A 16,135-nucleotide genomic window follows, 5' to 3' on the forward strand; every position below is an offset into this window, starting at 1 on the left:
CTCCACCTTCATCAATATGTTTAGTCACATCCTCAAAAAATTCAATCAGGCTTGTAAGGCAGTCTTTGACAAAGCCATGCTGACTATTCCTAATCATATTATGCCTCTCCAAATGTTGATAAATTCTGCCTCTCAGGATCTTTTCCATCAACTTACCACAGTCCACTCTAAGTCATCCCTAGTCATCACACCAAGATCCTTTTCTGTAGTGAATACTGAAGCAAAATACTCATTAAGTACCTCTGCTATCTCCTCCAGTTCCATACACACTTTTCCACTGTCACACTTGATTGGTCCTATTCTCTCATGTCTTATCCTCTTGCTCTGCACATATTTGGGGTTTTCCTTAATCCTGTCTGTCAAGGCCTACCCAGGGCCCCTTGTGGCTCTCCTAATTTCATTCTTAAGCTCCTTCCTGCTAGCCTTATAATCTTCTAGATCTCTATCATTACCTAGTTTTTCAAACCTTTCGTAAGCTCTTCTTTTCTTGATTAGATTTACAACAGCCTTTGAACACCATGGTTCCTGCACCTTACCATCCTTTCCCTGGAACGTACTTATGCAGAACCCCATGCAAATATCCCCTGAACATTTGCCACATTTCTGCTGTACGTATCCCTGAGAACATCTGTTCCATTTTATGCTTCCAAGTTCCTGCCTGATAGCCTCATATTTCCCCTTACTCCAATTAAACACTTTCCTAACTTATCTGTTCCTACCCCTCTCCAATACTATGGTAAAGGCTATAGAATTATGATCACTATCTCCAAAATGCTCTCCCACTGAGAGATCTGACACCTGACCAGGTTCATTTCCCAATACCAGATCAAGTACAGCCAGTATTTTGGACCATGTGTGACATGAATGCTCCCTATGGTAAGAGAATCTACGACCAGAGGACACAGCCTCTAGATAGAGGGGCATCCTTTTAGAATGAAGATGAGGAGGAATTTCTTTAGCCAGAGAGTGTTGAATCTGTGCAATTCATTGCCACAGGCAGCTAGCTGTGGAGGCCAAGTTTTTATATATATTTAAGGCAGAAGTTGATAAGATTTTTATTAGTCAAGGCATGAAAGGATACAGGGAGAAGGCAGGTGATTGAAGCCGAGAGGAAAACTGGATCAGCCATGATGAAATGGCAGGGCAAACTCGATGGGCCAAATGGCCTCATTCTGCTTATATATCTTTTGGTCTAAAACTCTCTACTTGAGGATAGGTTTCAGAAGAGTGGAGTTGGGAGGATGGGGAGATCTGAAGATATTTGAGGGGCAGGTTTTTCCACACAGAGGGTAGTGGGTATATAGAATTAGCTGCCAGAGGTGATGGTAGAGGTAGATGCAATTACAACAGAAAAATAATCAATTGGACAAACTCATGGATAGGAAATGTTTAACAAAAGATTTGGGTTAAATGTAGGCACGTGGGGATATATGGATGAACTGGGTCAAAGGGCTTGTTCTATGCTCTATAAAGCTATCAATACCTCTGAGTAGGTGGAAATACTGTTAAAAATAGACTACACATGAGGAAATAGACTATTATGGTTTTGGGGTGATAAGGTTTTTTCTCCATGCTAAAACAGCTAATTTCTTCTGGCTTTTCTCACTTCAAGGTAGCAACACAGATCTGGGTGGAATGGAACATCTATCACAGCACTTTGGTATGCAACCACTTTTTTATTAGACCACAAGACCATTAAACATAGGAGTAGAATTAGGCCATTCAACCCATTAAGTTCATTCCACTATTTCTTTATGGCTGTTCCCAGATCTCACACCTGTCTTCTCACCATATCCCCTGATGCCGTGACCAATCACAAATCTATCAGCTTCTGCTTTGAATATACCCATGGACTTGGCCTCTGCCGTAGTCTGTGACAAAGCATTCCACAGATTAAGCACACAGGCTAAAAAAGTTCCTAAAAAGTTCTAAAAAGTCAGCCTTCAATTTTAAGGCCGTGCCCTCCAGTTCTGGATACACCCACTATAGGAAGCATCCTCTTCACATCTATCCTATTTAGTCCTTTCAATACTCAGTAGGTTTCAATGAGATCCCCCTGCATTCTTCTAAATTCCAGTGAGTACAGGCCCAAAGCTGCCAAATTTCTGATATGTTCACCTCTATATTCCTGGGATTATCCTCATGAACCTCCTCTGGTCTCTCTCAATGACAACAGATCCTTTCTAAGATGTGGGTCCCAAAACTGTTGACAATACTTGAAATACAGCCTGACTAGTGTCTTATAAAGCCTCAGCATTATCTCGTTGTTTTTATATTCTATTCCCCTTAAAATAAATGCCAACATTGCATTTGCCTTCTTTACCACAGACTCAACCTGTGAATTAAACTTCTGGGAATCTTACATGAGGACTCCAAAGTCTCTCTGCACCTCTGATGCTTGAATTTTCTCCCCATTCAGATAATAGACTGCATTATTGTTCCTTTCACAAAAGTGCAATATCATACATTTCCCAACACTGTATTCCATCTACCACTTTATTTGCCAATTCTTCCAATTTATCTAATTCCTGCTGCAATCACATTGCTTCCTCAACACTACCTACCTACCTCTCCACCCACCTTTGTATCATCCGTAAACAATGCTACAAAGCCATCAATTCCACCATCTAAATCACTGAAAAAACAATGTGAGAAGTAGAGGTTCCAATACTGACTCTTGAGGAACACCACTAGTCACTAGCAGCCAACCAGAAAAGGCCCCTTTTATTCTCACTCTCTGCCTCATCCCTGTCAGCCATTCCTCTATCCATGCCAGTTTCTTTCCTGTAACATCATCAGATTGCTTCTTGTTAAGTACGTAGCCTATCAGCGGAATCAACAGAGCTATACCAAGAGGGATTTCTCGCAGGTCGGCGACGGTTATTAAAAAAGGGAGCTTTGAGAGCATTTGTCCATTGTACGTGGCCTATCAACAGCTATAACTGGAGCACCAATCATGAGTTAGATAGCAGAGAAGGTTCAGGCATAAAAGGGAGATACTGCTTAGTGGAGCGGTTATCAACGGAGTGATCTGAGGCAGAGTGGTAGGGTTTTAACGATAATGAGTCGAGGCGAGGCAAGTTACCTGTGAGGAATAGAAATAGGAAGTATGTCTGTGAGGCCGGTGTTCTGTACTGGGTGTCAGATGTGGGATGTTTGGGAGACACCCAGCAACCCGGACACCAGGTGTGTCAAGCTGCAGCTCCTTAGTGACCGCGTTAGGGAACTGAAGATGCAGCTCGATGACCTTCTGGTCAGGGGAAGTGAGGAGGTGATAGATATAGAGAGGAGCTGTAGACAAGTGGTCACACCGGGGCCTCGGGAGACAGATAAGTGGGTAACAGTCAGGAGAGGCAAGAGCAGGAGTCAGATGCTAGAGGGCACCTCTGTGGCTGCACCCCTTAACAATTAAGTACCCCTGTTTGAGTACAGATGGGGGGGGGGGGGGGGGGGGAGAAACGACCTATCTGGGAGAAGCAACAGTGGCCACACCTCTGGCACAGTGTCTGGCCCTGTGGCTTAGAAGGACAGGGAAAAGAAGAAGGCAGCAGTGATAGAAGACTCTATAGTCAGGGGATCAGATTGGTGATTCTTTTGATACAGGTAAGAAGCACAGATGGTAGTTTGCCTCCCAGATGCCAGGGTCCGGGACACTTCTGACCACGTCCATGATACCCTGAAGTGGGAAGATCAACAGCCAGAGGTTGTGGTACATATTAGTACCACCAACATAGGTAGGAAAAGCGAGGAGGCCCCGAAAACAGACTACAGGGAGTTAAGAAGAAAGTTGAGAAGCAGGACCTCAAAGGTAGTAATCTCAGGATTACTGCCTATGCCACGTGACAATGAGTAGAGGAATAGAGTGAGGTGGAGGGTAAATGAGTGGCCGACGGATTGGAGCACGGGGCAGGGGTTCATATTTCTGGATCATTGGGACCACTTCTGAGGCAGGTGTGACCTGTACAAAAAGGACAGGTTGCACTTGAATCCAAGGGGTACCAATTCCTGGCAGTGAGGTTTGCTAAGGCTGTTGGGGAGAGTTTAAACTAGAATTGCTGGGGGGGGGTGAGACCTGAACTGAAGAGGTGGAGGAAGTGGCGGTCGGCTCACAAATAGAGAAAGCTTGGACACAGTGCGAGAGGGAGGATAGGCAGGTGATAGAGAAGGGATCCACTCAGACCGATGGTTTGAGATGTGTCTATTTTAATGCAAGAAGCATCATGAAGAAAGCAGAGAGCATGGATCAGTACTTGGAGCTATGATGTTGTGGCCATTATAGAGACTTGGATAGCTCTGGGACAGGAATGGTTACTTAGAGTGCCAGGCTTTAGATATTTCAGAAAGGACAGGGAAGGAGGCAAAAAAGGCGGGGGCATGGCACTGTCAATCAGAGAAAGTGTCACGGCTGCAGAAAAGGAGGAAGTCAAGGAGGAATTGTCTACTGAGTCTCTGTATGTGGAAGTTAGAAACAGGGAGGGGTCAATAACTCTACTGGGTGTTTTTTTTATAGAACACACAAAAGCAACAGGGACATCGAGGAGCAGATAGGGAGACAGATTCTGGAAAGGAATATCAACCATATAACAATTACAGCATGGAAAGAGGCCATCTCGGCCCTTCTAGTCCTTGCCGAACGCTTACTCTCACCTAGTCCCACCAACCTGCACTCAGCCCATAACCCTCCATTCCTTTCCTGTCCATATATCTATCCAATTTTACTTTAAATGACAATATCGAACCTGCCTCTACCACTTCTACTGGAAGCTCATTCCACACAGCTACCACTCTCTGAGTAAAGAGGTTTCCCCTCGTGTTACCCCTAAACTTTTGCCCCTTAACTCTCAACTCATGTCCTCTTGTTTGAATCTCCCCTACTCTCAATGGAAAAAGCCTATCAACATCAACTCCCTCATAATTTTAAATACCTCTATCAAGTCCCCCCTCAACTTTCTACACTCCAAATAAAGACCTAACTTGTTCAACCTTTCTCTGTAACTTAGGTGCTGAAACCCAAGTAACATTCTGGTAAATCTTCTCTGTACTCTCTCTATTTTGTTGACATCTTTCCTATAATTCGGTGACCAGAACTGTACACAATACTCCAAATTTGGCCTTACCAATGCCTTGTACAATTTTAACATTACATCCCAACTCCTATACTCAATGCTCTGATTTATAAAGGCCAGCATACCAAAAGCTTTCTTCACCACCCTATCCACATGGGATTCCACCTTCAGGGAACTATGCACCATTATTCCTAGGTCACTCTGTTCTACTGCATTCTTCAATGCCCTACCATTTACCATGTATGTCCTATTTGGATTATTCCTACCAAAATTTAGCACCTCACACTTATCAGCATTAAACTCCATTTGCCATCTTTCAGCCCACTCTTCCAACTGGCCTAAATCTCTCTGCAAGCTTTGAAAATCTACTTCATTATCCACAGCGCCACCTATCTTAGTATCATCTGCATACTTAATAATCCAATTTACCACCCCATCATCCAGATCATTAATGCATATGACAAACAACATTGGACCCAGTACAGATCCCCGAGGCACACTACTAGTCACCGGCCTCCAACCTGACAAATAGTTATCCACCACTACTCTCTGGCATCTCCCATCCAGCCACTGTTGAATCCATTTTATTACTTCAATATTAATACCTAACGATTGAACTTTCCTAACTAACCTTCAATGTAGAACCTTGTCAAAGGCCTTACTGAAGTCCATAGACAACATCAACTGCTTTACCCTCGTCAACTTTCCTAGTAACCTCTTCAAAAAATTCATTAAGATTTGTCAAACATGACCTTTCATGCACAAATCCATGTTGAGTGTTCCTAATCAGACCCTGTCTATCCAGATAATTATATATACCATCTCTAAGAATACTTTGCATTAATTTACCCACCACTGACGTCAAACTGACAGGCCTATAATTGCTAGGTTTACTCTTAGAACCCTTTTTAAACAATGGAACAACATGAGCAATATGCCAATCCTCCGACACCATCCCTGTTTCTAATGTTACGAATGTGCCACAACTCTGAGGGGCCGAAGGGTACAAAGTAGCCCCCTCCTTTTTGAGAATCGCAAGATCGCTATTAATTCAGGTCTGGGACCCAGGAAATGAGAGAGAGACACGCAGAATCCACAAGGGTTTGGAATGTGTCCTGGCCTCCAGAAAGGCGGAACCATTGATAACGGCCATTGTCTCTTGGAGACGGAATTGTGTATTGAGTACTGTACTATTCATTGAAGCCCTCAGGGAATGACCAGAGTGGGCTGGTTGAGGGATTGCATCATCTCAACCTGATTGACATCTGAGACCCCGTGAGTAAGGATAAAAGAGGGTCTGGGGAACAACCCCTTTAGACGCACCAGGAGAAACACTAGAAATCCCGTGACAGCGTTTAATAGCGACAGCCGGTGGGGGCCCGCGTGCGTCCTTTTCCATTCGCCTAGGAATTGGCGGGCCTTACCACGGAAGAACAGCTTAGCTAAAGAAGAGGCCACCAACGAAATTTTGAAGGATCGACATCATAAAAAAAGGAAAAGCTGGCAAGTTCTAAATTCTCTCTCTCTTCCAACAATTGAAAACCCAGCGGTCCCCAAAGGCGGAAGCCTGCCTGAACTGAATGACTTTTATATTTCCATCGGACAATACATTATCCCCTAGACAACGATAGAGCTTATTTCTTATTGATTATTATTATACCCACACTTTTAGATCTAGTATTGACGATGTATATTATCTGTATGTTTGCATTGATATTATTTTTATGTATTTTTACCAATAAATACTGTTAAAAATAGTACCATCAGACTTCAACGGACCTCTCTATCTTTGCTGGTAAGTGACCCAGTGCGGGGTTCGTAACACTAATGACATTTGAAATATTTCTGTCAAGAGCCCCTGCTATTTCTACACTAACTTCCCTCAAGGTCCTAGGGAATAACCTGTCAGGACCCAGAGACTTATCCATTGTTATATTCCTTAAAAGTGCCAGGACTTCCTCTTCTTTAATCATCTTAATTTCCATAACTTCCCTACTTGTTTTCCTTACCTTACACAATTCAATATCCTTCTCCTTAGTGAATACCAAAGAAATTGTTCAAAATCTCCCCCATCTCTTTTGGCTCCACACATAGCTGTTTACTCTGATTCTCTAAGGGACCAATTTTATCCCTCACTATCCTTTTGCTATTAATATAACTGTAGAAACCCTTCGGATTTATTTTCACCTTGCTTTCACCAAAGCAACCTCGTATCTTCTTTTAGCTTTTCTAAATTCTTTCTTAAGATTATTTTTACATTCTTAATATTCCTTGAGTACCTCATTTATTCCAGGGTTGTCATAGTGGGAGAACTTAATTTCCCAAATATTGTCTGGCATCTCCCTAGAGCAAGGGGTGTAGATGGGGTGGATTTTGTTAGGTGTGTTTCGGAAGGTTTCCTGACACAATCTATAGATAAGCCTACAAGAGGAGAGGCTGTACTTGATCTGGTATTGGGAAAGGAACCTGGTCAGGTGTCAGGTCTCTCAGTGGGGTAGCTTTTTGGAGATAGTGAACACAATTCTATCTCCTTTACCATAGCACTGGAGAAGTATAGGATCAGACAAGTTTGGAAATCATTTAACCGGAGTAAGGGGAAATATGAAGCTATCAGGCTGGAACTTGGAAGCATAAATTGGGAACAGATGTTCTCAGAGAACTATGGCAAATGTTAAGGGGCCATTAGAAGGCCTTGGCAAGCAGGATTAAAGAAAGCCCCAAGGCATTCTACAACCATGTGATGAGCATGAGGATAAGACGTGAGAGAATAAAACCAATCAAGTGTGACAGTGGAAAAGTGCGTATGGAACAGGAAGATATTGCAGAGGTACTTACTGAATATTTTGCTTCAGTATTCGTTATGGAAAAGGATCTTGGCAATTGCAGGGATGATTTGCAATGGATTGAAATGCTTGAGCATATAGACATTAAGTAAAAGGACATGCTGGAGCTTTTGGAAAGCATCAAGTTGGATCAGTCTCCAGGACCAGACGAGATGTATCCCAGGCCACTGTGGGAGGTGAGGGAGGAGATTGCTGAGCCTATGGTGATGATCTTTGCATCATCAATGGAGATGGGAGAGGTTCCAGAGGATTGGAGGGTTGCAGATGTTGTTCCCTTATTCAAGAAAGGGTGTAGAGATAGCCCAGGAAATTATACACCAGACAGTTTTACTTCAGTGGTTGGTAAGCTGATGGAAAAGATCCTGAGAGGCAGGATTTATGAATACTTGGAAAAGCATAATATGATTAGGAATAGTCAGCATGGTTTTGTCAAAGACAGGTCGTGCCTTACGAGCCTGATTGAATTTTTTGAAGATGTGACTAAACACGTTGATGAAGCTAGAGCCATAGATGTAGTCTATATGGATTTCAGCTAGGCGTTTTGATAATACAAGGCTTATTGGAAAGTAAGGAGGCATGGGATCCAAGGGGACATTGCTTTGTGGATCCAGAATTGGCTTGCCCACAGAAGGCAAAGAGTGGTTGTAGATGGGTCATATTCTGCATGGAGGTTGGTGACCAGTGGTATGCCTCAGGGATCTGTTCTGGGACCCCTTCTCTTTGTGATTTTTATAAATGACCTGGATGAGAAAGTGGAGGGATCGGTTAGTAAATTTGTTGATGACACAAAGTTTTGGAGTATTGTTGATAGTGTGGAGGGCTGTCAGAGACTACAATGGGACATCAATAGGATGCAAAACTGGGCTGAGAAGTGGCAGCTGGAGTTCAACCCAGACAAGTGTGAGATGGTTCAGTTTGGGAGATATCAAACATGATGGAAGATATAGTATTAATGGTAAAATTCTTGGCAGTGTGGAGGATCAGAGGGATCTTGGGGTCTGAGTCCATAGGATAATCAAAGCTGCTGAGCAGGTTGACTCTGTGGTTGAGAAGACATCAACTTTGTGGTTGGCCTTCATCAACCAAGGGATTGAGTTTAAGAGCCGAGAGGTAATGATAGATAGATAGATAGATAGATACTTTATTCATCCCCATGGGGAAATTCAACTTTTTTTTTCCCAATGTCCCATACACTTGTTGTAGCAAAACTAATAACATACAATACTTAACTCAGTAAAAAAATATGATATGCATCTAAATCACTATCTCAAAAAGCATTAATAATAGCTTTTAAAAAATTCTTAAGTCCTGGCGGTTGAATTGTAAACCCTAATGGCATTGGGGAGTATTGACCTCTTCATCCTGTCTGAGGAGCATTGCATCGATAGTAACCTGTCGCTGAAACTGCTTCTCTGTCTCTGGATGGTGCTATGTAGAGGATGTTCAGAGTTTTCCATAATTGACCGTAGCCTACTCAGCGCCCTTCGCTCAGCTACCGATGTTAAACTCTCCAGTACTTTGCCCACGACAGAGCCCGCCTTCCTTACCAGCTTATTAAGACGTGAGGCATCCCTCTTCTTAATGCTTCCTCCCCAACACGCCACCACAAAGAAGAGGGCGCTCTCCACAATTGACCTATAGAACATCTTCAGCATCTCACTACAGACATTGTATGACGCCAACCTTCTAAGGAAGTACAGTCGACTCTGTGCCTTCCTGCACAAGGCATCTGTGTTGGCAGTCCAGTCTAGCTTCTCGTCTAACTGTACTCCCAGATACTTGTAGGTCTTAACCTGCTCCACACATTCTCCATTAATGATCACTGGCTCCATATGAGGCCTAGATCTCCTAAAGTCCACCACCATCTCCTTGGTCTTGGTGATATTGAGACGCAGGTAGTTTGAGTTGCACCATATCACAAAGTCCTGTATCAGTTTCCTATACTCCTCCTCCTGTCCATTCCTGACACACCCCACTATGGCCGTGTCATCAGCGAACTTCTGCACATGGCAGGACTCCGAGTTATATTGGAAGTCTGATGTGTACAGGGTGAACAGGACCGGAGAGAGTACGGTTCCCTGCGGCGCTCCTGTGCTGCTGACCACCGTGTCAGACCTACAGTCTCCCAACCGCACATACTGAGGTCTATCTGTCAAGTAGTCCACTATCCAATCCACCATGTGAGAGTCTACTCCCATCTCCGTTAGTTTGTGCCTTAAGATCTTATGTTACAGCTATATAGGACCCTGGCAGATCCCACTTGGAGTACTGTGCTCAGTTCTGGTCGACTCACTACAGGAAGGATGTGGGAACTATAGAATGGGTGCAGAGGAGATTTACAAGGATGTTGCCTGGATTGGGGAGCATGCCTTATGAGAATAGGTTGAGTGAACTTTGCCTTTTCTTCTTGAAGCAGTGGAGGATGAGAGGAGAACTAATGGAGGTGTATAAGTTAAGAGGTATTGATTGTGTGGATAGTCAGAAGCTTTTTCCCAGGGCTGAAGTGGCTATCATGAGGGGGCATAGTTTTAAGGTGCTTGGGAGAAGGTACAGAGGAGATGTCAGGACTATGTTTTTTTTGCGCAGAGACTGGTGAGTGCATGGAATGGGCTGCTGATGGTGGCAATGGAGGCGGGAACTATAGGGTCTTTTAAGAGACTCCTGGATAGGTACATGGAGCTTAGAAAAATAGATGATTATGGGTAACCCTAGGTAATTCTTAAAGTAAGTACATGTTCAGTACAGCATTGTGGTCCGAAGGGCCTGTATTGTGCTGTAGGTTTTCTATATTTCTATTTAAGTAGCTTCATCTGAGGCACCTTATCAAATGCTTTCTGAAAATCTGAGTAAATGACATCCAGTGCCTCTCCTTTGTCCACTCTGCTTGTTGCTTCCTTGAAGAACTCTTAACAGATTTGTCAGGCAAGATTTTCCTTTATAGAAACTATGCTGAATTTGATTTACTTTATTATTAGTCTCCACTTACCCCAAAACCTCATCCTTAATAATGGACTCCAACTCTTTACCAGCCACTGAGGATAAGTTAACTGGCCTATAATTTCCTCTCTTTTGCCTTTCTCCTTTCTTAGTGTGTAGTGACAATTGCAATCTTCCAGGCCACTGGGACCATGCAGAATCAAATGGTTCTTGAAAGATCATATTCTGCTGATTGATCAAAATATCACTGCATTTTTCACCATTTATAGACAATGGGTGCAGGAGTAGGCAATTCAGCCCTTTGAGCCAGCACCGCCATTCAATGTGATCATGGCTGATTATCCCGTTCCTGCCTTCTCCCCATATCCCTTGACTCTGCTATCTTTAAGAGCTTATCTAACTCTTTCTTGAAAGCAACCAGAGAACTGGCCTCCACTGCCTTTTGAGGCAGAGCATTTCGTAGATCCACAACTCTCTGGGTGAAAAAGTTTTTCGTCATCTCCGTTCTAAATGGCCTACCCTTTATTCTTAAACTGTGGCCTCTGGTTCTTGACTCCCCCAACATCGGGAACATGCTTCCTGCCTCCAGTGTGTCCAATCCCTTAATAATCTTATATGTTTCAATCAGATCCCCTCTCATCCTTCTAAATTCCAGTGTATACAAGCCCAGTCGCTCCAATCTTTCAACATATGACAGTCCCGCCATTCCGGAAATTAACCTTGTGAAGCTACGCTGCACTCCCTCAATAGCAAGAATGTCCTTCCTCAAATTTGGAGACCAAAACTGCACACAATACTCCAGGTGTGGTCTCACCAGGGCCCTGTACAACTCCAGAAGGACCTCTTTGCTCCTATACTCAACTCCCCTTGTTATGAAGGCCAACATGCCATATGTTTCTTCACTGCCTGCTGTACCTGCATGCTTACTTTCAGTGACTGATGTACAAGAGCACCTAGATCTCGTTGTACTTCCCCTTTTCCTAACTTGACACCATTCAGATAGTAATCTGCCTTCCTGTTCTTGCCACTAAAGTGGATAACCTCACATTTATCCACATTGAACTGCATCTGCCATGCATCTGCCCATTCACCCAACCTGTCTAAGTCACCCTGCATTCTCCTAACATCCTCCTCATATTTCATACTGCCACACAGCTTTGTGTCATCTGCAAATTTGCTAATGTTACTTTTAATCCCTTCATCTAAATCACTAATGTATATTGTAAATAGCAGCGGTCCCAGCACCAAGCCTTGTGGTACCCCACCAGTCACTGCCTGCCATTCTGAAAAGGACCCGTTAATCCCTACTCTTTGTTTCCTGGATATTACTGGATATGAGAGTTCCTGGACTTTAGTTCAATGATAATGGAGGAGGAGCAATAGGTTTTTAAGTCAAGGAACCTTGTATTATTAAATTGGCAGTGTTCCCATGTGTTTGCTGCCCTGACATACTGTACTCTGATCTTCAATGAATTGTTTCTGGACTCATTTAGGCAAGTGGCGATTTTTACTTTGAGGGTGCTGGCATGTTTGAAATCAAATAATATGGAATACCCTGCTCTGCTAAAAGTCATTTACCATGGAATGTCCTGCTGTTTAAGCCAAAATTAACTTTCTGATCAATAATAATCTCCAAAATATTGATGGTGGTAAATGTTACACCAGTAGTTATCCAAGTCTGGATACCATCCAGATTTGTTACAACAAATTAATACTTTATACTGCATCGAGAAATTGAAGATCTGGCCTTGTGATTGAAAGTCCACGGTGTTTTGTCTCTCTAACACCAAAATTGAGTGTCAATCTCACTTTACTTTGGAATTTAACTTTGATATTTGGGGTTGGACTAAAACTCTAGTTCAGTCCAGTCATGAACACATTTACACCTGATTTGCATTAAGCAGAAACTCACGAGTAACAAAGAAACAATTCATGCTTAACAAGCAACACACACAAAATGCTGGTGGAATGCAACAGGCCAGGCAGCATCTATAGGAAGAAGCAATGTCGACGTTTCGGGCCGAGACCCTTCGTCAGGACTAACGTGTTGCTTGAATTTCCAGCATCTGCAGATTTCCTCATGTCATGCTTAACAACATCACTGAAGGCACTTCCCTTAGATATATAATACAGCACAGAAAGAGACCTTTCTGTCACGGTATTGCTGATAAGACAGCTATTATCTTTTTTTTGTGGGCAATTTCTCACATTGTTGGATGAATTGTAGCTGTATTGAAGGTTTCTATAGGAATAACTTGTTCTAATACCTGGACCTTCAGCATGGAAACGTGATATCAGGGCCCACAGATGCTGCTATGTTCAAAATTTATTGAAAAATTTGTGTCAATCAAACTGCCTAAAGATTGACTTATGTTATCAAGGAAAAGGCCAAAGAACATCAGGTTCCTCCAGCTGTGACTTCTTCAGCCAGACTCAATAGCTTCATGTCTAATTTGATCATCTCTTAATGTGACAGCAGAGTCCATGCCAAGTAGTCTGCCTAATTTTATTTTTCTTGCACACATTGGTGTACTTTGAAATAACTGATTACTTTATCATTTAGGAGCAGTTCAGAGGGAAGTTGAAAGTCAAACACAATGAATCATAGAACTAATGAGTTGTTCAGCATGTAAACAGACACTTTGGCCCAACATATTTGTGCCAACCAAGGTGCCCCCTGAGCTCATCCCATTAGTGTGTATTTGGCCCAAATCAGAAAAGTATTGCAACATATGTTTTGCAGCTGCTCCACTTTTAATATTTAATGTAGTTCCCTGTACTATTACCCTCCAGCAAGTCACTAAGTCTCCTTAAACAGCAATTTCCAAACCTATATGTTCTACAAGACAAAAGGACAAGGGCACAAGGGCAGGAACACTACCACCTGGAAGTTGCCTCCAAGCCGTACGCTATTCTGACTTAGAAATACATTGCCATTCCCTCACTGTTGTTCATCAAAATCCCGGAATTTTCTCTATTACAGCATTTTGAGAATACCCGGAACTCGAGGACTGTAGCAGTTCAATAAGGCAGGGCACCATCAGCTTCTGAAGGTTATCTAATGATGGGCAATAAAGTGCTGGCTCAGCCTGTGAAGCCCATATCCCTTGAATGAATGAAAAGAAATAAGACAGTCATGCAACATGGAAACAGGGCCTTTGGCCTACTAAATCCACACTGACCATCAACCAAATCCACACCGTAATAAAGTATTTGCACTATTAACACTATTAAAATGAAGTTTTGGACTAGGAAAGTAATGATCATCCTCTGACTATAGTCATCTGTAAATCTGAACAACTTCCATTCTCACCTGGAGATGACCTTGATGAGATTGTTCTTACGAAACAAGATGGTGAAGCAGTCAGAATTGTTTCAGGAGTGTTTGCTGCTTTGCGTTCTAGGCTAAAAGATACAACAAAAATTTGTAAATTCAACCAAAAATTATAAATTTTTGCTCCTCCTCCATTATTATTGAGTGGAGTGGCATTTCTCCACCCTCCCCTCCCCCATGAGAATATAGTGGAATGAAAAAGCTCGTTGAGTACATTAAGTGCTTTTGTGCACTAATGCATTAACCTAGCAAAATAAAACTAGAAATTTACAATTAACACACATGGATTTTTCCTCACTTCATTGATACGAAAACTGTCCTAGAAAAGAATTTCACTGATGAAATTATTGATACTCTTCAGTTTCCCACACATATCGTACCTAAAACTTGCAAGTTTTTACATATATTTACAAACAGCCATAAACCATATATGGGCCAAATGACAACATTTTAATTTTAGTCACAGCTTTGAAACTGCTGTCCTGGAAAAAATATAATCAATGGTTTTGAATTTCCTTTGCATTGCGCAGTTTAGTTCCATGTCATTTCCATTTGAATTTTATTGAAATAAAATCTGGACAATCCAAACTTAAATTATTGTCATTTTTTTTTAAAAAAGGATTCCCCCATGCAAATTCATAGCATCTCAGAATTAGCTTTTCCAATAGTAGAATTCCTAAAACTGGGAAACATGTAAACAATTAGAAGCATAAACACATATTCCATTACCTCTTTTGCTTCAAGTAAGATTGTTTTTCTGCAAATGTAAATAAGCATTTACAGCCAAAGGATATTCATCCAATTAACACAGAGAATTATTTTTAAAAGCCAACTTTTTTCTTTCTGACATATCCACTAAACAGTTAACCAATTAACTGAGAAACAAGCATGGATTCCACATCACTGTAACATAAGTGAAGGCCCGAAGGGCTTTGGCACTGAACCAGACCAAAAGAACATTCACTGGGCAAGAGGAGGAATCTATATCTCTGTAATAGCTGGCTATGCTTCAAATGCTTGCCTGAAACAAACAATACAGTAATGGTTGAGTTTTATATTCAGCTTCCAAAATTCAATTCCATTGAATTCATTTCTGCCTCTCTGGTTTCCTTCTCTCAATAAGCAAACTTTCATAGAAATGCCACTGTGCTGTGAAAAACAGCTGTTACGCCTGTGCCCAACTCTGAGGGGCCGAGGGGTGCAGAGTAGCCCCCTCCTTTTTGAGAATCGCAAGATCACTATTAATTCAGGTCAGGAGACCCAGGAAATGAGAGAGAGACGTTTGGAATGTCTTGGCCCCTTGGCGACACAAAGCTACGGGAAACGGCCATTGTCTCTTGGAGACGGAATTGTGTATTGAGTACTGTGCTTCGTGGAGGCCCTCAGGCAACATGGACTGGTTCCCTGATTGACATCTGAGACCTCGTGAGTGGGGATAAAAGAGGGTCTGCGGGAACAGCCCCTCAGACGCACCAGAAGAAACGCTAGAAATCCTGTAACAGCGTAATAGCGAAAGCCGGTGGAAAGCCACGTGCGTCCTTTTCCATTTGCCTCGGAATTGGTGGGCCTTGCCACAGAAGAACGGCTTTAGCTAACAACAAAAGAGAAATCAGCCCCAACGACTCTCGAAGGATTGACATCATAAAAGGAATGGGCAAGTTTTAATCCGTCTCTCTCTCCAACCAAAAGCTGCAGCTTGAGTGACTTTTATATTTCCATCGGACAATACATTATCCCCTAGACAACGATAGAGTTATTTCTTATTGATTATTATTATACCCGCGCTTTTAGATTTAGTATTGATGACGTATATTATCTGTATGGTTGCATTGATATTATTTTTGTGTATTTTTATCAATAAATACTGTTAAAAATAGTACCATCAGACTTCAACGGACCTCTCTATCTTTGCTGGTAAGCAACCCAGTTACGGGGTACGTAACACAGCAAAAAGC

General features: G+C 42.4%; 1 protein-coding gene across 6 annotated transcripts in view; it reads right to left on the reverse strand.

Annotated features, from left to right (window-relative positions):
• The window catches only part of brwd3 (bromodomain and WD repeat domain containing 3), a 340,825-nt gene that overhangs the window by 73,848 nt on the left and 250,842 nt on the right, over positions 1-16,135 (reverse strand). For all 6 annotated transcript variants that reach the window (XM_073058687.1, XM_073058689.1, XM_073058692.1 and 3 more), the window contains one exon: positions 14,160-14,251. In XM_073058687.1, coding sequence (XP_072914788.1) covers positions 14,160-14,251 — 92 coding nt within the window. The remainder of the gene's footprint in view (positions 1-14,159; positions 14,252-16,135) is intronic.

Source organism: Hemitrygon akajei, chromosome 10 (assembly GCF_048418815.1).
Source record: "Hemitrygon akajei chromosome 10, sHemAka1.3, whole genome shotgun sequence".
Classification (NCBI taxonomy): domain Eukaryota; kingdom Metazoa; phylum Chordata; class Chondrichthyes; order Myliobatiformes; family Dasyatidae; genus Hemitrygon; species Hemitrygon akajei.